Source organism: Daphnia pulicaria, chromosome 7 (genome assembly GCF_021234035.1).
Source record: "Daphnia pulicaria isolate SC F1-1A chromosome 7, SC_F0-13Bv2, whole genome shotgun sequence".
Classification (NCBI taxonomy): domain Eukaryota; kingdom Metazoa; phylum Arthropoda; class Branchiopoda; order Diplostraca; family Daphniidae; genus Daphnia; species Daphnia pulicaria.
In genome coordinates, this window is record NC_060919.1 from 3,128,503 (window position 1) to 3,153,380 (window position 24,878).

Below are 24,878 nucleotides of genomic sequence, written 5' to 3' on the forward strand. Positions count from 1 at the left end.
AAAAGACGAAACACAATTTTTTTTTAAATCAATCAAAAAAAAATATAAGCGTCAGGAATTATGAAAAAAGGAAGCCGATGATGGGAAAAAAAAACGACTAAAATAATAAATAATAAAAGAAGCCGAGCCCCTTTTTTTTGGTTGATGTTTTCAAATTTTCTCCCTTTTTTCCAATAACTGCCGCGTTGAATTTCACACCTTCGATTGTTTCCCCCTTATTTAAAAAAAAAAAATTGTCCTTTTTTTTCTATTTGTTTTGTTGAAAATTCCACTTCGTTGTTATTGAGCAGCGTCGTCACTTGTCTAAGAACGAGAGAGTTGGATACATGTACGGAAAAATCAAGACACGCCATAACACACAGAGCACATCATACGACAAAACGGTATTTGAAAACCCCATCACCTGAATTGGAAATACTACAAAAATATAGATCAACATTTTCCCCCAAAGTTATTCAACAAACCTCGACATTGTTTTTTTGTTTCATAATCAAAAATAAAATAATAAACAGAGAAAGGCTGTGGCTGGTTTCGATCAATCTTTTCGTCGTTTGGTTTTTTTTATCTCTCCACACACACACACACACACACACACGCAAAATGCCTAATTTAGAAATCCATCGAGACCCTTTCCTCATCTGGTTGCTTGTATACTCAAACGTATAAAAATGGAGCTAATAATAACATTTATTCCTAAACACTAACCGCGAGTTTTTAAAATCTAAAACTATTGGGTGTAAAAAATAATAAAAAAAAAAGTCATTGAACCATTTGAGGAAAGAAAAAAAAATAAACCCCGACGAAAATCCCTACGCATTTCTATTTTTAGTGATTTTTTGAAAGTGTTTTTTTTTTGGTATAAAGGGAATAAATATAAAAGAACACACACGTCTTATTGGTCTTTTTTTTTGTGAGTTCTGATTTGCCGATTCGTTAACTCGGCCCGGGGAAAAATAAAAATGGAAGAACCTAATAACCAAAAATCTAGAAACAAAAAAGAACCAACTTAGTGCGTGGAGATTTTTAAACGTTACGACACACAAGATTGTCAAACAATTCACTGGGACATTCGTCTTACTATCAAAATGGCCTTGCACTTCTACATATTGCGTGCATCGATTGGGTAAGGGATAAAAAACAAAAGAAGATCGCATCTATTCCGATAGAAGAGAAATCAAGTCCAAGAGTTTCAGTTGTGGAAGAGAAACGGACGGGGGGGTTTTTACGTGGCTGGATTTTGTGGCTGGAAAAATGTAATAAAAAAGGATGGACACGTTTGTCCGTCGGGCCCTCAATGCCTTCTCGGTTTGCCACCGATCCAAACGAGGCCGTCGGCGTCAACGTGTCGGCGACGGCGGGTGGCCGCCAAGGCCATGACTTTTCTCAGCGTTGGCTCCGGCTGGCACTCCCGCGGATCGCACTCCATCATTCCGCCCTTGCCGCATCTAAAAAACCGCATCGATAAATTAATCAATAAATAAATAAACAATTTTTTCAATCGTTCAATTTTTCTGTCGAAACCACAAATTGCAATTCGATTGACTTACCGGCACTCGAGGCAGGGGCCGGAAGCGGGTCCGACGAGCTCACCAAACCGGTAGAAGTCGCCCTTGATTTCACATCCTTCCACTTCGACTTGATCGCCGTCCTGGACGGAATCGCTGAACTCGACGTTGAATCCTTGTGGAATGCTGGCCAGTCCACCGGGTCCGGTTGGGTTGTTGTTGCGGTGATCGGCCGAATGCCAGGTGACGTTGTGCGTCACTTGACGGACGGGGCACTCGTAGCGCGGGCAGCAGAATCCAGTGATGGTCTCTTCCAGACAGCCGGGAATGGGCGGCGGGCAGGATTGCTGGAGGCAGATGATGTCGCCGCGGAAGCAGAAGCAGAAGTCGCAGTGGTCGTCGCGGGGGATCTGCTGGGCAGAGACGTAGACTTTGCCGTCAAAGAGGCAAGCGCCTGGAGCGATTTCCGGCTCTTCTACTTCTTCCGGAGTGGCCGGAGAAGTTTCGGGTGATGACAATTCCAAATTGCTGGAGTCGACGCTGCTGGTGCTCAACGGAATTTCAGAAACTGTTGGGCTGGATTCGACGGAAGGTGCTGCACTGGTGCTGACTGGCTCGGAAGGTGCTGAACTGGTTGTGACCGGATCGGAAGGTGCTGCACTTGTGGTGACTGGCTCAGACGATGCTGGACTCGTAGTGACTGGCTCAGAAGGTGCTGCACTGGTGGTGACCGGCTCAGACGATGCTGGACTCGTAGTGATGGGATCGGATGGTGCTGCACTGGTGGTGATCGGCTCAGATGATGCTGGACTCGTAGTGACTGGCTCAGAAGGTGCTGCACTGGTGGTGACTGGCTCAGACGATGCTGGACTTGTAGTGACGAGCTCAGAAGGTACTGCACTGGTGGTGATCGGTTCAGACGATGCTGGACTGGTGGTGACCAGATCGGAAGGCGCTTGAGATCCGGTTTCAGCTCCAGTTGTGAATGATGAGGGGGCTTCCGTTGCGGCGGATGAAGCTTCCGTGGGGAGGTTTGGTGCTACAGTCGGTCCACTGGATCCAACTGACAGGGTTGGCCTGGGTGGTTTACTGGAATCGGAAATGAGAATATCGGTGGGGTCGGTCACTCCAGCGGATTCCGACGAAGTGGAAGAAACATCTCCGACATCAACAGTGGGTTCCGGCGAAGCTCCAGCATCTCCAGAAGAAGTGGAGGGCTCAGTCGATCCTGAAGATGATTGAGAAGTCGAGGAGACGTCAGACTCTACTCCAGTGACAGAAGCTTGGGAATCTTCCGTTGCGGTTGGTAAAGATCCGGTCGCTTCCGATCCTACGATCGAACCTAGCGTGGTCGATGGATCAGCTGTTGAACTGCCAGGATGGGCTGTTGAAGGGGCTTCAGTTTCAGATCCTACAGAAATTCCTTCAGTTGTTGTTGTTGAAGGCTCTCTGGTTGAAGTTGCTTCATCCGGAATCACTCCGGAATCTGTAGCGGCGGAAGGTGATTCGGTTGAAACAGCCGAGGGCGCTGAAGTGGTTTCTAGCGGAGCGGCGGATTCAGGTGTCGTTTCGGGTTGAGTTCCAGCAGTAGATGATTGAGATGTTTCGGTGGATCCCTCAGATTCTCCAGCGGATGATACTTCCGTTCCGGAAGGTTCGGATGTGGTGAATGCTCCAGTATCTACTCCGGCAGAAGATTCGGTAGTCGACGATCCGGCGCCAGACTCGGAAACTGATCCTGAAACTTCAGAGGTCTCAGTGGCGGGTTCCGCGGAGGAGGATGATCCTTCAGATCCGGTGCTGGTTTCGGTGTCCGGAGATGAGGTGACAAGTGATCCAGCTTGGGAAGTGGAGACGGAAACGACGGACTCGTCGGTCGATGATTCAGTCGATCCTGAATCTCCACCCGTTTCGCTGATCGTTTCAGTCGATTCCGGTGCGGATGTTGAGCTGGGAGTTTGAGCGGATGCATCACTTTCACCGGATGTGGGAGATCCAGTGGATGGGCCGCTCAATTCGATGGTGGGACTGGCGGTTACGGGTGGTTCCGTCTGGATTTCCTCTTCGGATGTTTCAGTGCTGGAAACCAATTCCGTCGATGGAGAGTCTGTGCTCACAGATCCGGCAGCTTCGGATGATGAAGGCGATCCAGTGCCTGGTGCGGAAGTGGGCTCGACGGATACCTGAGAGCCGGAAGGAATTTCAGATGATTGAGTCGTGGCGGCTGGATCGACAGAGGCGCTGGATTCTTCCGTCGACGATTCCTCGGGCTTATCAGTTTGCACTTCCGGCGCTTCGGTGCTTTCGGCTGGAGTGGCCTCAGTGGCGACTGGTTCGGGTTTGCTGGAAGAATCCGATCCGGCGGATGAAGACGAACCAGTTCCATCTGTGCTGGATACTGGAGTCAAATCCGTTGAGCTTCCGTCTTCCGACGATTCCGTTTCGGATTCAGTGACGGCTGGCGACGAGGTGGTAGAAGTAGCAACATCGACCGATCCAGCGGATGAGGAAACCAATGCGGCGTCAGTGACGGCAACCGGTTCGGCAGTGGTGGAAGCGGATGGCAGGTCGGTCGAATCATCTTCAGTGGATGGCGATCCGGATTCCGTCGATGGTTTCAACGAGCCGGAAGCAGGTTCATCCGTAACTTCTTGTCCTGATCCTTCCTCAGCAGACGACGCTCCTTCCGTGGCCGAATCGACTTGACTTCCGCTAGAATCCGTGGCCGAGCTGGATGATGACGATTCCGGAATGACGGTGGTGACCAAATCCTCCTCGTCGTCGCATTCGAACATCGGGCAGCACTTGTCGGGAGAGAAGACGGGCCGGCAGTTTGGCATGTGGTTGGGTTTCTCCTCGCACTCGACAATGACGCAGCGGATGATGGATGACTCGCAGCTGCAGGATTGCTGGCAAGGGCTGGGCACCGGAACGTCGGCTCCGTTCGAGTAGGTGACGTTGTTCAACAAGCAACTGCCCTCACCCGGAATTGAGCTGATGTCCGACGACGGGGTGGTGAAAGTCTCGTCGCCGGTGCTGGGCGCTTCCGTCTCCAATGTGGAGGCGGCGATCTCGGGCACCGTGTGGTGGTTGGCCGGAGCTTCGGTGACGGAAGAAGTTGAAGCCTCCGACTCGTCCGAATCGGTGGTGGATGATGGTTCTTCCACTTCCGGAGTAGAGGCGGAGCTTGAGGAAACTGTAGATCCTTGGGTGCTGGATGGAGATTGGCTGTCGCTAGAATCTTCAGTTGCAACTTCGCTGTCGGTAGACGATTCGCTGGATGTTGGGTCGGCATCAGTCGTGGATTCGCTGGATACTGGGCCAGCTTCAGTGGAAGATCCGCTGGATACTGGACTGGCGTCGGTTGAAGATCCGCTGCTTACTGGGCTGTCATCCGTTGAGGATTCGCTGGATGTTTGGGCGGAGTCTGTCAAGGATTCACCGGATACCGGACTGTCGTTGGTTGAGGATTCGCTGGATACTGGACTGTCGTCGGTTGAGGATTCGCTGGATACTGGACTGTCGTCGGTTGAGGATTCGCTGGATACTGGGCCGGAGTCGGTCGATGGTTCACCGGATACTGGGCTGGCGTCAGTTGATGATTCACTGGATGTTTGGGCGGAGTCTGTCAAGGATTCACTGGATACTGGACTGGCGTCGGTTGAAGATCCGCTGGATACTGGACTGGCATCCGTTGAGGATTCGCTGGATGTTTGGGCGGAGTCTGTCAAGGATTCACTGGATACTGGACTGGCGTCGGTTGAAGATCCGCTGGATACTGGACTGGCATCCGTTGAGGATTCGCTGGATGTTTGGGCGGAGTCTGTCAAGGATTCACTGGATACTGAACTAGCGTCCGTCGAGGATTCGCTGGATACTGGGCCGGCGTCAGTTGATGGTTCCCCGGATACTGGGCTGGCGTCAGTTGATGATTCGCTGGATGTTGGGCTGGAGTCAGTCGAGGGTTCACCAGATACTGGACTAGCGTCCGTCGAGGATTCACTGGATGTTTGGGCGGAGTCTGTCAAGGATTCGCTGGATACTGGGCTAGCGTCAGTCGAAGCTTCGCTGGATACTGGGCTGGCGTCGGTTGAAGATCCGCTGGATACTGGGCCGGTGTCAGTCGAGGATTCACTGGATACTGGACTGGCGTCAGTTGATGATTCGCTGGATGTTGGTCCGGCGTCGGTCGAGAGTTCACCAGATCCTGGGCTGGCATCAGTCGAGGATTCGCTGGATGTCGGACTTGCGTCGGACGACGATTCACTGGATGTTGGGCTGGCGTCAGTCGAAATTTCGCCGGATGGAGCGCTGACATCAGCGGAAGAAGCGGAAGAAGATGATACTTCGGATTCAGTGACGTTATCGGTTTCATCTGGTTTCTCGGTTCCTTCCGGTGTTTCAACTTCTTCCGGTTTTCCGGTTACTTCGTCACTTCCTTCGGCATCGGTGGACGGTGAGCTGGTGACGGCGGACTCGGTGACAAGGGGCTCAGATGTGATTCCGGATGTGATATCTAGCGAAGAAGGGGTTGAAGTTACATCCGAGGTAGCGGAAGCGTCCGTGCTGGAAGAATCCGTTTGATCTTCAGCTTCTGTGGATGCAACCGTAGTCGATGTATGGTGGAAGTGGCCAGTTCCGGTGGGGAACCAAGTGGTCGACGAGAAAGTTGTCGTATCAACAACATCCGCATCGGTGGTCTGAGCTTCGGAAGTGGTCGACGAATGTTGGAATTGGCCAGTTCCGGTGGGGAACCACGTGGTAGTCGAGAACGTCGTTGTGTCAACAACATCCGCATCAGTGGTCTGGGCTTCGGAAGGGATTGAAACGGCCGGAATGGAAGTGTCGGTACTGGACGGTTCCTTCTCATCATCTTCGCTTTCTGTGGGTGAAACCGTAGTCGTTGACTGGCCCTCAATTCCGGCGGGAACTCCAGTGGTAACAGAGGAAGCCGTGGTGTCAACATCATCCGCATCGGTGGAAGATCCAGATTCCGTGGCCTGAGATTCGGAGGTCGACGAGACGGCCGGAACGGAAGCATCCGTGCTGGATGCCGAGTCGTCGGTTTGGCTGTCACTGGGCGAGGCCGAAGTGGATGACAAATGGATGGCAGGGGAGGCGGTGGTTGCGTCCGGAACATTTCCGGCATTCGTGGAAGTTTCGGATTCCGTCACGTGAGATTCGGATGAGGGCGTGGTGGCCGGAACGGAAGGTTTCTGCGAGGAGATGACGACCACGTTGAAGTCGTTACCGTCGGTCAGCTCCGATTCCGGCGAGAGCGTAGTGGCTGGTTGGACGATTTCGCCTTCGGTGACGGCCGGAGTAACTGCCGGGGAAACGGCCGAGACGGAAGCGTCGGTGGATTCCTCTGCGGATGGAGTCGACGGCTGAATTTCAGGTACGGGAGTGGCATCGGCCGGAACGACTTGGCTGGGCTTTTCAGTTGTGGATGGCGTCGATTCAGAAGATTCCGACGAGACGGAAGAAACGCTTCCGGCATCAGTTGAGCTACCAGAACCTTCGTCAGTTTCAGTTTCGGGTTCGGAAGTGGAAGACGATGAGGAGCTAATTCCATCGGTGACCAAGTCTCCTCCTTCCGGTTGAGCGGATGAGCTGGAAGCGGAAGAGGTAGTCTCGAATGAAACGGCCGGTGCCTCAGTGCCTTCGTTGCTGCTGTCCAACGGTGTGGTTTTCACTTCTTCCGGAATGGTCGGCGGAGCCGCAGTGGCAGCGCTGGATGAGCCGATTTCTTCCGTATTTTCTTCAGCCACCGCTGGAGTGGATGACCCTTCTTCGGGAGCTGCAGCGCTAGAACCGTCAGTGGCGGATGTGGTTGATGAACCTTCTGCGGCGGATGTAGTTGAACCTTCTGAGGCGGATGTGGTTGAACCCTGAGTGCTGGATGCGGCCGAACCCTCTTGAACTCCGCTCTCCGTGGCGGAAGACAAAGTGGTCACTTCCTCCTCCAATCCGGGCAGAGTGGGCAAGACCGGGACGGCCGGTGGGGCTCCGCACTCGTAAGTCGGGCAACATTGAGTCGGGCTGGTCTTGGGCACCTGCTTGCACGTGTTGGAGAAGAATTCCAGCGGATGGGCGCAATCCTGGACGGCGCAAACGATGTCTCCGTGCATGCAGTAGCAATAGTCGCAGGGGTTGCTGGACGGGACAAAGTCGCCGTCGCTGTACGACTGGCCGTCTAGTACGCAGCCAAACTGTCCGCCGCTGGGGATGGGCGTCGTCGAGCTGGTCAAGTTGGTGGCGTCGCAGTCGTAGCGGACCGGGCAGCAGACGCCGTCCAGCAAGACGGGCGAGCAGCCTTCAACCTGGAGGACGCACTCCTGCATGACGCAGGCCGTGTGGTTGCGGATGCAGTAGCAGAGGTCGCAGGGCTTGGCCGGATCGGATGGGACCTGGGCTCCGTCACCGTAAAATTGCCCGTCAATCAGACAGCCCTCCGTGTCGGCCAGGTTGACGCTTCCGGATGGCGTCACCACCGTTTGCGGAGGTCGAAATGTCGTCGTCACGGCCGTTGAGACGCCGCCGCCGCCGCCGCCGGAGATGCTGCCCATTCCCGGCAAGGTCATGTTCATGCTCATAATGGGCACCGGAACTATTCACCAAAAAAAGAGAAAAAACGAAACAAGAAAAAAAAGAGTCAAGATCAAGGATGTCTACTACAACTTTTTGTTCTTTTTGGCCAGCAGAAATTCTTCATCTCTGACATCACCATTCCATTTATTATTAAAATGGCGGAATCAAAGAAGATTCCATCTTCTTTTTATTTCCAACCCCATTGAAAAAAAGGAAAAAAAAAGGAATAAAAAAGACGAGATGATTTTGGCAATGGGCCAGCATTTACGTTCTGGGCAGGTAATGATGGGGCAGCACTGATCGGGCCGCTTTTCGATCTGGCAGTCCTGGCCGATGGGCTTGGCGAACGGGCAGACCTTGAGGAAGCACATGAGCATCGAGTCGTGACAGGTGCAGTTGAGGCAAGGCTCGTTGGTGATGATACGGTCACCTTCGCTGTAGTGCTGGAACATGTAGTAACATCCTGTATGGCGTTGCCCGGCCAAAATGCGAAACATAAAAAAGAAAAAGAAAAGAAAAAATGAGAATCAAGAATTGGACATTTAAAAATGGCGGCGAGCGCGCCATTTTTTGAGCCGAAAGAAGATGAATCATCATTTGGCAGACTAGAGGGTAGGGTGATTATTATTGATGATTTATACCTGATTCCGGTTCCGATTCCCATGGAGCTGTAGATGCCGGTAAAGAAAAAACATGGAGAGAAAAATAAAAAATAATAATTGAGGCCAATTAGTCAAAAAGTGATAAGACACGCACCGTCAAAGATATGCGCAACATTTTCTTATCGAATCGAATTTTTATTTTTAGAGAGAAAAAGGTTGTGCCCAGTCATTCGTGGGATAGTCAAAGAACAAGGTGTTCTCTATGGTAAGAAAATAAAATGTTTTGTCCAAACTTTGTGACTGGAATTCTTTCGAGCGGCAAAGGAAAACGGAAAATAAAAAAAGGAGAGAAAAATTTTCCCAAAATTTGAAATGGATCAAACACACAAATTTAGTCGAGAAAAAAAAAAAGGAAATTTGGATAAAAACACGTGGGGGACCGACACTATTTGGAAAGCGAATGCAAATCGCAAACGGGGTGAAACTAAAACGATAATACGTGTGAATTTCGGGAAAAAATAAAATCAAAAGGGCCCTTGGCGTGTACATAAAATTTATGATTTGATTCGATTTGAAGCGAAATGACAGGAAGCCAATTACGTTCGGTTCAGAATTTGTTTTTTTGTCGTCGAATAATTTCAAGTGAAAACTACTTTTTCAAGGATTTTTGGGACTTGTGTTTGTTTTTTCCTACAATTTCGGCAAAGGAAATTGTCTTGGAGCGGATCGGTGAACATCCGGAATGTTGTTGTTGTTGTAGGTAGCGGATTGACTAAAGAATGCGATTGCCATCTGGCGAGTATCAGACACATGTGGGTGTCCAAGTTTAATTTGCGGAACGGTAAACAAAAATTCTAAACGCCAGTCGAAAATTCAAATCGAGCGCCAGAAATCATCAAACAACTCAAAAAAAATAATTATTTTTAAATGTTTTATTATTTGTTTGATTTTTGTGACTTGATTCGTGACTCATGGCCGTCGTAAAAAGAAGAAAAAAAGAAATTAAGTGTCATCTTTCTTTCGTGTTGGGGTCGTAAAAAGAAAATTTAAAAATCTTGAAGAAGAAGAAGAAAAAATTGGTCGACCGTGAAATTGTCAGTTCAATTCGGTGGGAAAAGAAAAGTCCATTGGCGTTTTTTCTTTAAAAAAAAAAGAAAATTCCAATTTTCACGCCGACCTTTTTTTCTTTTTCTCCCGGCGGCCGTACCGTCTTTTTTTTTCATGGCCGTTTACGACTTGTTATTACGCAGGGAAAATACGGGTGAGAGAAATGATGATGATGACGATGATAAGAGCAATTGTTTGCAATTGTCTACCTGTGTGTCCTCCCCCATTTTTCACGCGTTCGAGTTGCGTGACAAGGAGCTACCCCCCATCACCTCCCAACGAAAAACATCTGCCCAATAATCCCAAGTCTAACCCCGAAGGATGCGCGCAACTTTTTTGTGCGTGTTTGTAGCATAATCACACGGGAAACCCAACAACAACAACAACAACAACAACTAGTCAAAAAAAAAAAAAAAAGTTGGGAGGTGAGAGAAACCACCAGGAAGAGAGTAACAATAACAATCAGGTGTCGTCCTCCAACTTATTGCCATTGGTCCATAGGAAAAAAAGAAATGAATATTTGTCTTCTTTATTTCTTCACAGTCATCGTGGTAAATCCCAAGTTGAAGATGATGATGAAAGAAGATTCACGAAATGTAATCAATGGCACTTACCGGCAGTGACTGTGTAATGGGTCAGTCCAGCCAGGAGCATCAGGGCTACCAGGGCCGCAAGCGTTGTTCCTCTTCCTGTTCCTCCACCGACTCCTCCTTCTCGGCGAATCATCCTGCTAATTGGCTTTTTTTTCTTTCTTTCTTCTGAAAATAAAATAAAATAAAATTTAAAAATTTAAAATCATTATTTTTTTCGGAGAAAATTTCAACATTTATTTCGTGAAGGCGGAAATTGGGAAAAAAAAAAGAAGCGGATTGCGCAGGGCAATTTACACAGGTACGTGAACAGAAAACCCGTTTGTCTCAGCGTGAAGTCGCTCGGGACGGATCCCGCGAGGAAAAATTATATCCCACCCTCAAGTTCAAGTTCACGCACTTCCCACACACACACACACACACGAACAGCCGCACAATTTTTTTTTTCTTTTTTCGTGCGGGATAAAAACAAAAAGTGAGGCTAAAAGGAGGAGTTGTGTGAAAGTGCGCACAGTCCTTTTTTCTCACTTTTGTTATTTTTTTTTTCCTTAAAAAAAATTCTTCTCTCACGACCGGAAAAAACGTCCGGAATTATTTTTCCTTCGATATTCCTCATCCAAAAATAAAGGTCAGTTACCCCTCGATTTATTTATTATGTATGGGGATTGTTATTAGAGAGGAAAAAACGAATAAAAAGGTGTCAAATAATTTTGGTGAGTTTTGGTGAACTTTGAACGTTAGGGTCTTGTTGTTTTGTTAAGAATCGGCCGGATCGGAAGAAGAAAAGGAAGAAGAGACGTCGTGACCAGATAGTCACGCACGATCAAAATGAACATTTTTTTTTTTACGTTGTGTTATTATTATTATTTCAAATGTTACTTGGGCTTTGCCAACTGGACAGCAACCATGAAGTTGTTGGACCAGTCCCAACAACAACAACAACTACAATCCAGCCAAGCCTGGGCAATAACATAATAAGATTAAATAATATTATTATTTCATTTTTCTTGCGAGGGATGAAATCGAAAGTGCCACGTCATCTTTTTTTTTCTACTTTTTGTAGGAAAAATAAAAATGGTGTGCACGCGTTTCATTATATTCGACACAAATTCAAAATAATAAAATTTGAAAAAAAAAGGCGACGCCCAGAAGCGGATAACTATGAAAATTGGCCTCATTTCCCTAAACTATCAAATGTTTGTTGTTATGTATTATTATATTCACTTACTTCCTCGGTCAAAAGCCCACCGCGAACATTTGAATCGAATTTGGGTAACTCGGCGTGACAATTGGCCGCGAACCCGTTCGGTCAGTCGGGACCGGACGGAACCGTTAGGCGCCAACGAATTCAGGGAACGAAAGTAAATCAAACAAAGTTCTTTTTTCTTTTCTTTTATTTCTTTTTAAATCAAATAAAAATCGCCCAGCTAAAAAAAAAAAACGGTAACGCCTGACCACGTCCACACACATTTCGTGCTGGGTCAAATTCCCGACCGTCTGGGAAAATCCCCAACGGCCCCTCCCCATTAGAATTAGCATAACATTCAATTTCCTATTTAGGACACAAAAATTAATGACGTCATCGCTATGAATGAAAAAAGAAGTTTTTAGAAGCTTAAAAATAATTCCAGAGGATGTGAGGACGGACGACCCCCGGACAATAAAATTGAATTAAAAAAGAAAAAACCGGTTGTGCCGGATCACCTGGCCTTTTACGGATCTGACAGCTAGCTACTAGACTACGCGATGAATGAACGACACTTATTTATTAGCTACTTCTCAAGTCTTATCTTGCACATTTGTTGGCGAAACAAAATTCCCGTCTGCGAAATAAAAGGGAAAACCTATAGTAGAGAATTCAAAACAAATGAAGGCGAAATATTTCCAAGGAATTTCAAGGAGCGTCATCCATTTGAATTACCCGGTCCCGCCACTTTATCTCGTGAGAAGTAAAAAAGAGACCAGACGACAGTTTAGTCTACGTGAAAAAAAGAAAAGAAGTTCTACGTCTGCTGACGCTGAGGGGTTTTTGGCCCGGCTGGCCGACGTCGTGAGGTCCGTCCTTGGGAAAAAAAATACAGGAGGGTTTGGGGGAAAAGGCAACGCACCGTGCACACTCGGCCGAGTCTTGTGCGTGCAACAACAACAAGAAGAAAAAGAAGAAAAGTTACTTTTTATTTTTTCGTCCCAATGTCGTTGAACTGATCCTCTTCTTCTTTCATTTTCCAAACATTCTTCAAAGATATTCAAGTGAAACCTTTTTTCTTCTGCGTATTTTTCGTTCGGCGCCATTTCTTTTCCATCTTTTTTTCAAAGTTCCTAAAGTTTCTTGTCCATCTTTTTTTTTATTTAAAAGAATTTATTTCGATGCGCTGAGGTTGACGGGCGAATTTAAAAAAAAGAGGCGATGACTTGGCTACAATTTTATTCCTGATAATACAACAACAACAACAGTAGTAGTAGTTGTTGTTGCAGCAGCAACTATCAAACTCTAATTGACCCATTCTAGGATGACGATCGCTTATTTTATCATCTGGAAAATGTTTTTTTAAAAATAAAGATAAAAAGGAGCTGCGCTCGACAACCGAAATTCAATTATTATTGGAAAAAAAGAAATAAATGTTTGGGACAAAAGAATTATATAAAATGGATGATCGCTGATCCAGCGCGATCACTTGAACCAAGGTCGCTCGTGGTTCTTTTATTTTCTTCTTCTTCTTCTTGTTCGATCTATACACCCGGCCGGATTGAAACCATCTGGAACCGGCGTGAAAAGTCATCGACTTGTAATTCTTTTCTTATTTGCCCCCGCTGGGTAACATTATCTTATTATCTTTCTTTTTTCTTTTAATTATTTTTAATTGCTCTAAGCGACCGGGAAAAAACAAAAAACAAAATACAAAATCCCCCCCCCCTGTACGTAATGGAATTTTAAAAAATCATTTGCATGCAGATTTCTGCCGTGTGTGTGTGTGTGAGCTGTTGTTCCCGGGATATTCAAAACGGTGACTTCATCGATAGGAGCGTCATTTTTATACACAAGTCCATATAGACACACAATACGATCCGCCGGAGTTGTGTGTGTACTACCTCCAGGGGGGGGACGCTTCCGTTTCTTTTCGGCCCCAAAAATAAAAAAATTTCGGTTTCTCTACCTCCCCTTCAAGACACTTAACACAAAAAAAGATCCAGCCTCTCCAGTCAAGGCCGCAGACGTCGGCTGTTCCCGCAAGTCAATGTCGCCCCCCACCACCAGACCACCACCACCACCAAAGAAGATGGCGCAAAAAGGATGGAAAAAATGGCCAAATCGTGACACTATGAAAATAAATTTATACAAAACTATTCAAATCTTTTTTTTTCTTTTTTAAGAAAATATAAAAAAAAAAAACAAGACAGACGAATCAACAAATTATTGAAGGGCTTTGGGCAGCGTGGGCGATGAAATATTTTATTCTTTTGAATAAAATAAAAGAATAGAAAAAAGAGAACTTCTTTTTTGGCTATACCCAAGGCCGTCGTGGTTTCACGCCGACCCGAGAAAAAACATGCGAAGATAAAAAAGAAGAAAAACTTTTGGGGTTTTTTGAATGAAATTTTGGAAAAAAAAAAGATCCTCGGATGTTATGAAATAAGTCAACAAAATTCAGTTTTTCTAGAAAAAACAAAAAAAGGTTCACTATTCGTTCGTTCAAATCTCCTCTGCTGCGCTGGTGATTACACACTGTGCGTGCATATCGACGCCTCCGCGATAAACGAATATTTTTTACTTTTTTACACACGAAGCCAAATTGGAAATAACCAAAAGGGGAAAAAAAAGGCGCAAAAAAATTTTCGCCCAAGAGAAGAGGTAGGGGAATAAATTAACGAAAAAACCTGAATAATTATTTTTCTTTTCTTTGGTGATTAGCCAAAAATAAAAAAAATATAAATATAAGGAAAACCGGATTTGGGCTAAAAGTAGACACCCTTCCATCTCCTATTATACAAGACCATCTCGCAATTTAATAGTAGCGGAAGAGTTCAAGAACCTGCGATCCGGATAAAGAAAAACAAAACGGAGAATCTATAATGGACTTACCTTGTTTGTTTGTGTGTGTGTGTTAATTCAACTTTTGCTTGTGTGGTTCTCTCCTTTGTTTTTTTTTAAAGTTGATTTGGGTCGTTGATCCGCACTTTAGTTGGGGGGTGGTTGTTTGTTTCCGGGCAACGGGACGATTTTCAAATTCAAATTTGTTTCTCTCACACGAAATTTTTTCTAAAAATTTGATAAAATTTCAACTTTGGAAAAAAATAACCGTCCGATGATTTTTAGAATTCGAGTTCGTTCGTTCAAGTTTGTTTTTTTTTTCGGAGGGAGGAAATTGTATTCGACTGGTTCCGGCCGATGTTGATGGAGAATTCACGCTGGTCGGCAGCCGGAGATCTGCGTTAAATAGCCGAGCGGGGGCTATGCGGAGGGGGGGCCGGTGGGGTGGGGTGGGAGGGACTTGCTGAGGTCTCCTGGCGGGTTGTGGTGGTGGTGAAAAAATTATAAGAAAAAATAAGACGAAAAAAAAAAATAAAATAAAAAAAAATAAAATGTGGCGGCGGCGGTGGGTGGGTGGTGCACAGTCGGGTTGGGAGGCGGGAGCCAATGTCGGAGTAGTCAAGGAAAGAAAGAAAGAAGAAGAAGATGATGATAATATCCCTCCCTACCCCCCTCTGCACTAAAGAACTTGAAGAGCGCGCGTGGCACAAGACAAGTCAAACATGTGATGATGATAACATTTCCAGTAGAATTTGACAAACGCAATTTTCAAAGAAAAAAAATTCTAGAAATCAATAAAATATAAATCAGGTAAAATAGATAATAGAAAAATGGTGAAAAACCTGAATCACGGAATTGAAATTTCGAGATAATTTTCTTTTTTTTTTCATTTTAATTCGAAATGAATAAATAAATTTATAAAAAAAAAAAACTAAATCGATTTTTATGATCAAAGTACTTGGTAAGTTAGTGGCCGTGCTACTCTTACCACCCACCAGCGCTCACCCACCCACCCCCACCGAAGAAGAAGAGTTGAAGAAAAGAGGGGGACGGACCGAGTCTCCGCCCAGGCGGCGCCGGGACAACCCCCTGGCAGCAGCAGCAGCAGCAGCAGCAGCAACAAGAGAGGTCATATCCTGAAATTAAAAGAAATAACCAAAAAATTTCAAAGAAAGAAATTCAAATTCAAATTTAACATTTAAAATTCCAGATGATTTAAAATGCGATGAAACCGATTAAGGGTGTCTATAATATTTTTTCTTATTTTAATCATCATTTCCCTTAAAATAAAATGAAATAAAAACATAGCCGGATAAAAACGACTTAAAGCACACACACGTACACCTCCAAGCGATGGATTCAAGTAGCGGAAAAGGCCAGCAAACTGTTTCTTCTTTTTATTTTCTTCTTCTTCTTCTTCTTCCTTCTTTTCGTGAGAGGCCCAAAAGTGGATAGAGGAACCGAAGGAAACGCTATAAAAGAATACAACAACTTGTATAATATAGTAGTGCCAGTAGTAGTGGATTATCTTAGCATTTTCACCTGGTTTTCTTCTTTCTTTCTTTCTTTTATTTTCGGGGGCGCCATCATCATCAAAATCATCCCATCAAACATCCGCGCCGACACGGTCACCGGACACAGTCACACCCGTCACGTCTAATATTGCCAAGTCGGGCTCCTGTATAAGACACTGGAGCAGCGACGTCATTTTTCAAGAGTGTGTGTGTAGGGAAAAAACTAGGAACAACCGAAAGACATAGAGGAATAAATCATTATACGATGACCAAAGAAAGAAATAACAAAAAAAACACCAAATAACATTTTTCCCACAACCGAATCACGAAAAATTCAGACAAAACATTTTTTGTTTTTTGTTTTTCCCCGAACCGTTCGTTCGTGTCAATTTGATTTACAGTGCGTGGTCTCCAATCCCGCCAAAGGGCGGACGCAATAATTAGGACAACAAACGGGTCGATCGGTCGATCCGGCGTCGAAATAAAAAAACCAAAATTGTCAAAAATAAATTTTTACGACTCTTACGACTAAAGGAAAATAGTTGCAAGTTTGTCTGTTTGATCTTTCACATCTGACGGAAGGTGGTGGCAAAAAAGAAAATTTAAAATCAAAAGGAATTCACCACGGCAGTGAACGACCTTCCTTCGGTACTCGATATGGTGGTCCGTCCATTTTTTTTTTTTTTTTAAATCTTTCCCTACCGACATGTCAACTGGCCGTGATGGAAAGAGGCAAATGACCTAATAAAATTCCTGGCCGATTTGATTTTTATATTTTTGTCATTTTTCAAGTGAAAAAGAAAAAAATGGCGAGAGAGTGCAACGGTGAAATGTAAAATAAAATAAGAAACAGTTTTCTCGATTGCAACCGGATGGGTATACCTCTCTGCGGTACCTAACGTTTTAATAAAATATTAAAAAAGACGACGGAAAATACAAGAAAATATATACTGAATTCTTGCGTGAAAATTTCACCGACGTCGGGTCGGAATTGAAAATATAAAAAGACATTCCGCGGATTGAGCGGAATTTCAGAGGTCAGCCAAAAAGGAAGGGGGGACTGAAATAAAATACTTTAATCGAATTTATTTTTATTTTTTTTTACGTTTTTACGTAACGACAAGTGAGTGATCCCGAGAGTTCATTGTCTCTCTTTCAAATTTGTTTGCTTATTTCATTTTTCCTGGTTTTTGTCAACTTTTTCGTCATCCGCGGACGATCTGTGGGCGCGATTGCGTTGCACCGATGCATCCGATGAATTCCAGCGCTCCAGCCACAAAAAAAAAAAAAAAAAAAACAAAAATAAAGAATTAATATGATTCGTCAAATAATTACAAAAATTCGCGTCACCATTTTCATTTTCTTCGGGTTTTTTTTTTACGTCATAATTATTTCAATTATTTACATTCATTAATTCCATCCGGGTAGGCGCTTGGAATTCAACCCCCTCCTACTGTACTCGTGTGTGTGTAAATTTGTGTGAAAAAGAGATTGCGGCGCGCGGCTATCAAAGTTGGCGCCAATCAACCGGTTTCTTGGCTTCTTCTTTTTTATCGGGAAAATACAAAAAAAAAATTATGTTTTATTTTATTTATTTTTTTGTGTGTGTTTGTCCGCCCATCAATCCGCTACTTTTACTACAACGCGCATTTTTTTAACAAGACAGAGCTAGAGAGAGAACAAGATAGGAGCAAATCAGAGGGAAAAACAACTAAAGGTCGCGTCGTCTAGACCGTGATTACCCAAATTTATCGGCCAAAGTAAAAAAAAAAAACTAAAAAACAAATAAATATTCAAAAAAAAAAAGACGGGAGTGAACCGTTACTCATAATCTGTCAACACCGGAACAATCGCAATCATTATTATTTCTCCGCTAAATTCAAATAAAACCCAAAAAATCAAAGTTCATTCGAGGTTCGCTGTTGTTTGTCAATTTCAAGTGGTTCTGCAATCGTGTAGGGGAAATCCGGCCGCGCCAAGTTCAAACACAAAAATAAAAAAAACAACAAAACAATAAATTTAAGAAATGGGGGAAATAAGAAAAATGGATGACGTATTAGAAGAAGGAGAGAAACGGCCTTGCTGGACGGACGATGATGGTACCGACACTGATAGCCCAGCGGTGACAAAGAGGAATGCGTTGAGCTTCCGGCCTGTGCACGTGAGTGTGTGTGAGGGTGGGAAAAAAAAATGAAACAACCTTAAGATTTCTTGGGTCTCTTGTCTGTTAGATCATTGCGGAACCCGGCGGCGACCATTTCTTTAATTTCCATTGTCTTTTTTTTTTAAAATAAAACCGGGCGACATTTTTTGTTTCCCTTTTGATTGATTAAAATCACGTTACTTGTTACAATTTGGCAATCTACACTCCATTGTGTATACATACCCGACTGAGAAAAAAGTGACGCAACGGAACCGTTTGTGTAGTGTACGGACTTTTGGGGGCGCACCCAGATACAAGGTGCGGCAACCGCCACATATTACGCACGAACGAAAAGAAGGAAAACAAAAAATAACCGGACTGGACAATAGAAGAGGAACATTTGATTGCTTCAGTAGTAGCTGCATCTACTCTACACTCTGTCACCTGCAATTGCGTCAATTTTTCTTCCCGGCAACTGGACATAAAAAAATGTCACGTGTCCACCGGTCAACCGGAAAACGATCTGGTGAAAGATCAGATAATAAACAAATCAAAATGGCCAATCCCCCCCTTTAACCAAAAAAAGTAAAGTCGTTTGTCAACTAGTTGTGGACGACAATTTGTGATAAGACACAAAGAACAAGATGTTTCGTGAAATGCGATGCGTTGCGTATAAATTTAAATCGCGCCAACATGTCGCCAAAAAAGTAGAGGGGGGATCCGGGATTATCGATCATCTTTCGGGCTTTCTTGTTCAACGTCTCATTATTTTATTTTGCGGAGACTCAACTCGAGCGTCTCGTTCGTTCGTTCGTTCGTTAAACAAAAAATGGCCATGGCGCGTTTATTTCGTGTTCAAGAACAAAAGGGCAATCCCTTCCTCACTTTTCACGCTTCGTTTAAGTCGCCGATTGCCACTGGACTCTACACACATTTTCACGGATGAACCGAACACAAATTTTTCAGCTCAAAAAAATTCTAAACTGGTTAGAAGAAGTTATTTATTCAAATATTCAAATTTTTCTTTCTTTTTTTTTTACCTAACCCGAACCGGAAGAGTTTTTAAAAAACCATAACACATATACGGGAGTGTCTAGCTAGAACCTTCATCATCATCTTTCCCTAGTTTAGTATCTTCTTTTTTTTTTTTATTTCAAATTTTCGCGCGCTAGCCCGCGGGGACCATTCAAATTGCGCAAACGACTTCCGCCCGGGCTATTTCTTTTTACTACCCCGGTGTGGTGGAGAGTGCCCTTCTTGTATTATTCATCTCTTATCTCTCTCTCTCTCTCTTGAAAAAATTTATTTCTTAATGTACTACAACTACTCACTACTATACCACTCACGTAAACGTCACCCGGGATACTTGGTCGTTGGCGGGTATACTGGGAAAACATTAGCCAACCTGAAGAAAGAAAAGAAAAAAGTATTGCGCGCGTTGGCAACTGAGCCCCCGAGGAAACTGAAATTCCCGCTGTTGTTGTCATCGTCGTATATAATATGTACGTGTGTTCGCTCGCTCTCTAAGCTACAATACCAAGTGGTGATGGCCAGCGGCAAGGATATAGGAAGCAGCAGCAAAGTTACGACAAATAATAATAACAATAATCCAATAATAGTAATAATAAACAAAAAGCAGTCAGAAGAATGATAGAGAAAATGGGAGCCCCTTTTATTCTTCTTCTTTGATTTCGTGAACTTGTCGCCCGACTTCCTGGCATAGATAAAACACCCCAGCCGGGCATATGTGTGTATGTGTGTGAGGGCCGTGACTAACAAGAAAACGGACTAGACCCGCTCACATTCACACAATAAGAAGAAGAATAAGAAATATTTCCCTTTTTTTTATTTCCTCTTTTTTGCGCCTGGACTTTGTGGTTATTTGATTATGATTTCCTGTTGGCCTTGTTCTTCTTCTTCTTCTTCTTCTTTGGATATAAACTCGTACATGTACCTCGATTGTTGCGTTGGCTGAATAATTGATCGAGAAGACAACAAAACCAACTGGACATGTACCATCTCATAAGGAAAAGAAGAGCCCGGCACCAAACCCAAACAACAAAAACCTCATTTTGTTCGTTGTTATTCAGTGGCGAAAAAAGGAAACACAAGTTGTCTCCTGCAGAGTTGTGACAGTGAACCAGATCCTGTGGTGCACCACCACCACCCAACCAAACGGATTTTTTTTTTCTTCGAAAGAAACAGCGCCCAATTTTCTTTTGATTCGGTAAAAAAGAAAAACAGAATTTTTTCTGGTCAAAAGTTCAACTTTGAATGAACTTCAATTGGGCCGCCTACGATATTTACTTAATGACATCATTGTTTCCAAGGGAGGAAAAGACAATCAACGATGTGCGACGACACATTGACGATTCCATTGAAAAATTGTAAAAGAAGTCGAGAGACAAACAAGTATCAAACTAGGCACCCGCCTCGGCGGTAAATGGGCACCGAATGACGTCACAAATTATCAAACAACGTGTACCAAAATGATTCCGTTATTTCCTTCTTCTTTTTTTTTTATTTTTTGTATTTTTTTTCATTGTTGAAAAATGAAATAAAATTCCAATTTATTAATTGTCTACCTACAGTATAACGGGGCACTTGCCTTAATTTTCAAACGAAATTTCGTACCTATACAAAGTGAACAAAGTTGGGGAATTTCATTTGGCAAGAAGGATGACCTAGAGAGCTAATATTGCGCACAGGGCAAGGCCAAATATTGCCCAAGGTAAATGATTAACTTGATTTCCTGTTTTTATATCCAATTTTTGATTGTTCACGCGGATGTCATTCGGTGCGGATTACGAGTCTGCTGGGCAGGTAGAGGGGCAATACGTGACAATCTCTGCATGACGGTGCTTTAGTTCAACCTCATGGATATCAAACAGCACCTTGGATCGACGAGTGTGTGGCTGGACATTTCGATGACTTACCCACTCGAAACGTCCTTAAAAATATTTCCTTTTTGCCATACAGACACTTGTAAGTGTCTGTCTGGCTCGTACTATAAAAATATGAAATTTAACCGGAAAATGTTCAAATTTAATTTAAAAAAAAAATACTATTTTTACTACGTCCAAAATTCCATTGCGTAATAATAAAAATATGATTATTGAATATTTGGATGAAACAAGAAAAAAGAGACACGATCGCTCGGTTTCGAAATCATTTATCTCTTCTTTAGATATTTTTTCCAAAAAAGATTTAAAAAAAAAACAATATTTTGTGAGCTGGCGTCGCAAGTTGACGTCAGACTCCATCAAGGTCGCGGTTTGTCTTCTTCTTCTATTCGTTTATTTCGAGGAGAATGACTTCATCGTTTGTAATTTTTTTTTCTCTCTTCTTCTTCTTCTTCTACGCAAAAAGGAATTCCACCTTCATTAGTTAATGCGCAGAGAGTCGAATCATTGGGTTCCAAACTGGAAACAAGCTCAAAAAAGAGTTGGCTGCTGGCCGGTGTGTCTAAATAAAAACACCGGCTGTCACACACTGTACTCTTCTCATCGGACATTGCGACAACAAACAACTAAGAGGAGAGTGAGAGCCTGTCGTCATCTTCCATCGTGACACGAACTGGCACCCCCCAAAAAAAAAAAAAAAAACAAAAAAACAATCGTACGATCACGTGACTTCAATGTTAACGACCATTTTGTTTCTTTTTCGTCTCAATTAATTCAAAGTTGCACAACGAAAAAATGTTGTGCAGCTTCAAATAAAATAAAAAAAAACAAGCGGCCTCTAAATAAAAATACAGCAGGTCGCTTCCATCGTTAAGCAAAAGGCCAATGGATGATCTCATCCGGCCGGATAACAACAACAACTTCTACCCCCGGAGGTTGGCACAGCAGCGTCGGTCGGTACCTTGAAAAATGAAAAATCGAAATTTCATGGAAAAATCTTGAAAAAAAAAAAAAACCTTTTTAAAAGAGTTTCGTTTTGTTTGTCACCGAAACATCGTTTCGTATTTCGAAGGGCGAATCTCTTAATAGACCGGCTGGTTAACACGTGTGGTGGCTGTTTAGTCAAACAACAAACGAGGCGTGTATGTAACCAGGAGAAAGTTGTTTGCTGTTGTCTGTATTTTTTTAGCGAAGGTATTGGAACAACAAACGCGAAAGAAGGTGACGTCAATTTTGACGATCGACTCACGAAAAAAAATCTTCCCGACCGACCGAAGGTTTCGCGCTGACAACAATTTTCGTGTGTTTTTGAATGGCGGACCTTGGGCTGGCGGGATTTTGTACACGAAAGTCAATAATCGATTTTGTACAATTTTTTCAGCTAAATCATCTCTCTTGTTCATTTTGTCGTGACGTCGTTGTAATTCCGGCCAAGGGTTTCCTCTCTGTGTGGGTGTGTGAGAATTTGAATGAGGCGAAGTTCAATTAGCGGACACACACAGGTGGAAAAAGAAAAGAAAAAGAAAAGAACCACTACGGCCATCAGTCCCGCCAAGGACTGCGTGCCGACACACCGGCCACAAAAGAATAATTTTTCTTCTTCTTCTTCTTCCCATTTCCGCACGACCCATTTCCCGATATTTAAAAAAAAGAAGAAAAAACTCCCGACATTTTGTTATTGTTCTTGTAACCTGCTGTTCTTTACCGAATGATATCATCCAGTTAGAACAATTATATCGGAACAATTTCTTTGGTGGTGGCGGGGCGCACCATCGGCCCAGCTAAATGGAGGACAAGCGCTCCCCCCGAACAGAAACAAACAACCGTATGTTCCGTTCCTTCTTCCCTGGTTGTTCCGCTACATCCACACAGTCAATTAAACTACACAACATCCAGGGAAGAAGAGGAGGAGGATGGATGGAGATCCAGTCGGGAGGAAACTCAGCAAAGTGCATCCACTGCCTCCAGGTAAAGTAGTTGAGGAGGAATCAGGCCAAGACAAGAAATAATCCTGTTAGTATTGCAACAGCTAAGGTGTAGTCTGAGGGGAAAGATAAATGTACACACAGGAAGGATTCGGGTCAGGGTCACGTCAATGTCCAAAATTGACTTTTTCGATGGCAGTTTTAAGTCTTTTAAAAAGAAGAAGACACCGGTATCTTTTCTTTCGTCTTGCTCCACATGTCTCGCCAGAGGAAAATAATAATAATAATAATAAATAATAAACGGCGTTTGTTGTTTGGCAAAGCGATACATTTTTTACTGTTAGGAAAAAATGATCATCGAGCCGCCATCATCCTTTCTTCTTAGTTCAAATGATTTAGACACAGTAGCTGTCAGCTACCGTCCATCACATAGATCGTAGTTAGTCTAACCTGTTAATTAACTTGTTTTAACCCTCGAGGCGTGAGTTGAACGACACGTCGGAATTCATTTTTCACGAAAAACAAAAAAGTAAAAATTGAAAAAAAGGTTTTGGGCGATGGGAAATGTCGACAGGTGCTATTGGACACCTTTTATGTAGAGCGGCCATTTTGACAGGTGTGATGAGATCGACAAGATTTCAAAATTGCTGACGATATTTCATTTCCGTTTCGTTTTTTTTCTTTATCAATTCTTATCAATGAAATATTTAAAAAAAGAAATTCTTTTTTTTTTCACGGCTGCTGTTTAAAAGAGGAAAGATTCCACACCACCACCGGTCGGGGTATATATTTATCATCAGTGGCTTTCATCGGAATCAACCAACCGCTCAGTTAAAAGAAAAAAGAAATGGGAGAAGAATAGAGTCAACAGCCTCGTCCATCACGTTTCAAACGATTCTCTTCTTCTTCTTCCATCAGAAAAGACGTCAGACAAGTTAAAATGGGAAGAAGAAGAAGAGACCATATGGTATATAGTTTGTTTGCTGTGTTAGAGATCTGGAATAGCGTGAGCTCCGTCAGCCATGACACCCCGACCAAAACTCTCAACCGAGTTGAAGGTCAATATCAAAACGACCAGACAACTTTACACATGGCAACGGCCGTTAAATACCCATCGCTCACAATTGCTGATGTATGTATATCGAAATTCGATTGAAAAGAAACAAGAGAGAATAGAATAGATCATCTTACTTTTTGAAAAAATTCCGGCAGCCATCTTCCTTCGACGAGATATGCCATGGCGGTACGGTACGCACACACAAACAACGTGCTCTTATGACAGGTCTCTCCCTGTGTAAAAGATTGATGACTGCTGTTTAGTATTCAATAAACGTTCATTCAACACATGGCGTGAGTAGAGAAACATCCTTAAAGGAAATATATGCCGACTTACCTTATTTTTGTTCCACACCATAGGCATGTTTAGGCACTGAGAATCTGGTAGAAAGTGATGGGGGGTCACCGGCTGCAGACTAAAAGTGTTTGGCGGGTTAATTCTTCAGCCCTCCTCTTTCCTTCGCCTCCATCTTTAATTTCCAAAATAGTTTCGATTTCGATCGTTTCTCCCGGCAGGAAATAACAGAAATTGAAAATAAAAATTTTTCAAGTTGGAGGGAAAAAAAGAAGGGCTCTGAAATAATCGGTTAATGATTTTTCTTAGGTTTTATACGACCATTAACGGATCGGCAACAGTGTGGACTCTTGAAAAAGAAAACAACCAAACGGTTTGAAAAATCCCGTCGTCTGTAGGCGACCCATTAGTGGTTCACCTGCGTGTGTGGTTTTCCAATTTTCGCTATCGGTCTCGTGAGTTTCCTCAATCAGCCAACACATTCCTGAGCACAGCTCGAAACAGTATTTTAACAGTTGTTTTATACCCCCAGACATTTCCCCTCTCTCTTTCAACTGTGTGTAATCAAGGCAGCTTTCTTTTTCTTTCTTGTTCAAATAAATACAGTCGTTTTTAAT

General features: G+C 43.7%; 1 protein-coding gene and 1 long non-coding RNA gene across 7 annotated transcripts; both read right to left on the reverse strand.

Annotated features, from left to right (window-relative positions):
• Positions 1 to 140: 140 nt before the first annotated feature.
• On the reverse strand, positions 141 to 14,819 carry LOC124349365 (mucin-19-like). Of its 6 annotated transcripts, none has more exons than XM_046799885.1 (7): positions 14,477 to 14,819; positions 10,420 to 10,560; positions 8,738 to 8,764; positions 8,365 to 8,559; positions 5,713 to 8,115; positions 1,548 to 5,547; positions 141 to 1,445 (listed from the first exon to the last, which is right to left on the reverse strand). In XM_046799885.1, exons 2-7 carry the CDS (start codon positions 10,529 to 10,531, stop codon positions 1,292 to 1,294), a joined length of 6,891 nt encoding a protein of 2,296 aa, XP_046655841.1. In that variant the 5' UTR covers positions 10,532 to 10,560; positions 14,477 to 14,819; the 3' UTR covers positions 141 to 1,291. The 6 variants fall into 6 exon arrangements, with proteins under 6 accessions (XP_046655841.1, XP_046655843.1, XP_046655842.1 ...); XM_046799887.1 differs by having other exon boundaries at positions 1,548 to 5,315; positions 5,514 to 8,115; XM_046799886.1 differs by having other exon boundaries at positions 1,548 to 5,117; positions 5,283 to 8,115.
• A 1,014-nt stretch (positions 14,820 to 15,833) lies between these two features.
• Positions 15,834 to 24,816, reverse strand: LOC124350439. Its single transcript, XR_006920959.1, has 4 exons — positions 24,304 to 24,816; positions 24,102 to 24,200; positions 15,968 to 16,162; positions 15,834 to 15,897 (listed from the first exon to the last, which is right to left on the reverse strand). It is a non-coding gene; the product is annotated as an uncharacterized LOC124350439 (long non-coding RNA).
• Positions 24,817 to 24,878: the final 62 nt, after the last annotated feature.

Coding starts and splice junctions, on each gene's coding strand:
- LOC124349365 (XM_046799883.1), bottom strand. CDS start 10,531: ATGATTCGCCGAGAAGGAGGAGTCGGTGGAGGAACAGGAAGAGGAACA. Junction 8,560..8,737: donor GGAATCGGAACCGGAATCAG/GTATAAATCATC, acceptor AACGCCATACAG/GATGTTACTACATGTTCCAG. Junction 8,116..8,364: donor CATCATTACCTGCCCAGAAC/GTAAATGCTGGC, acceptor TTTGGTGAATAG/TTCCGGTGCCCATTATGAGC.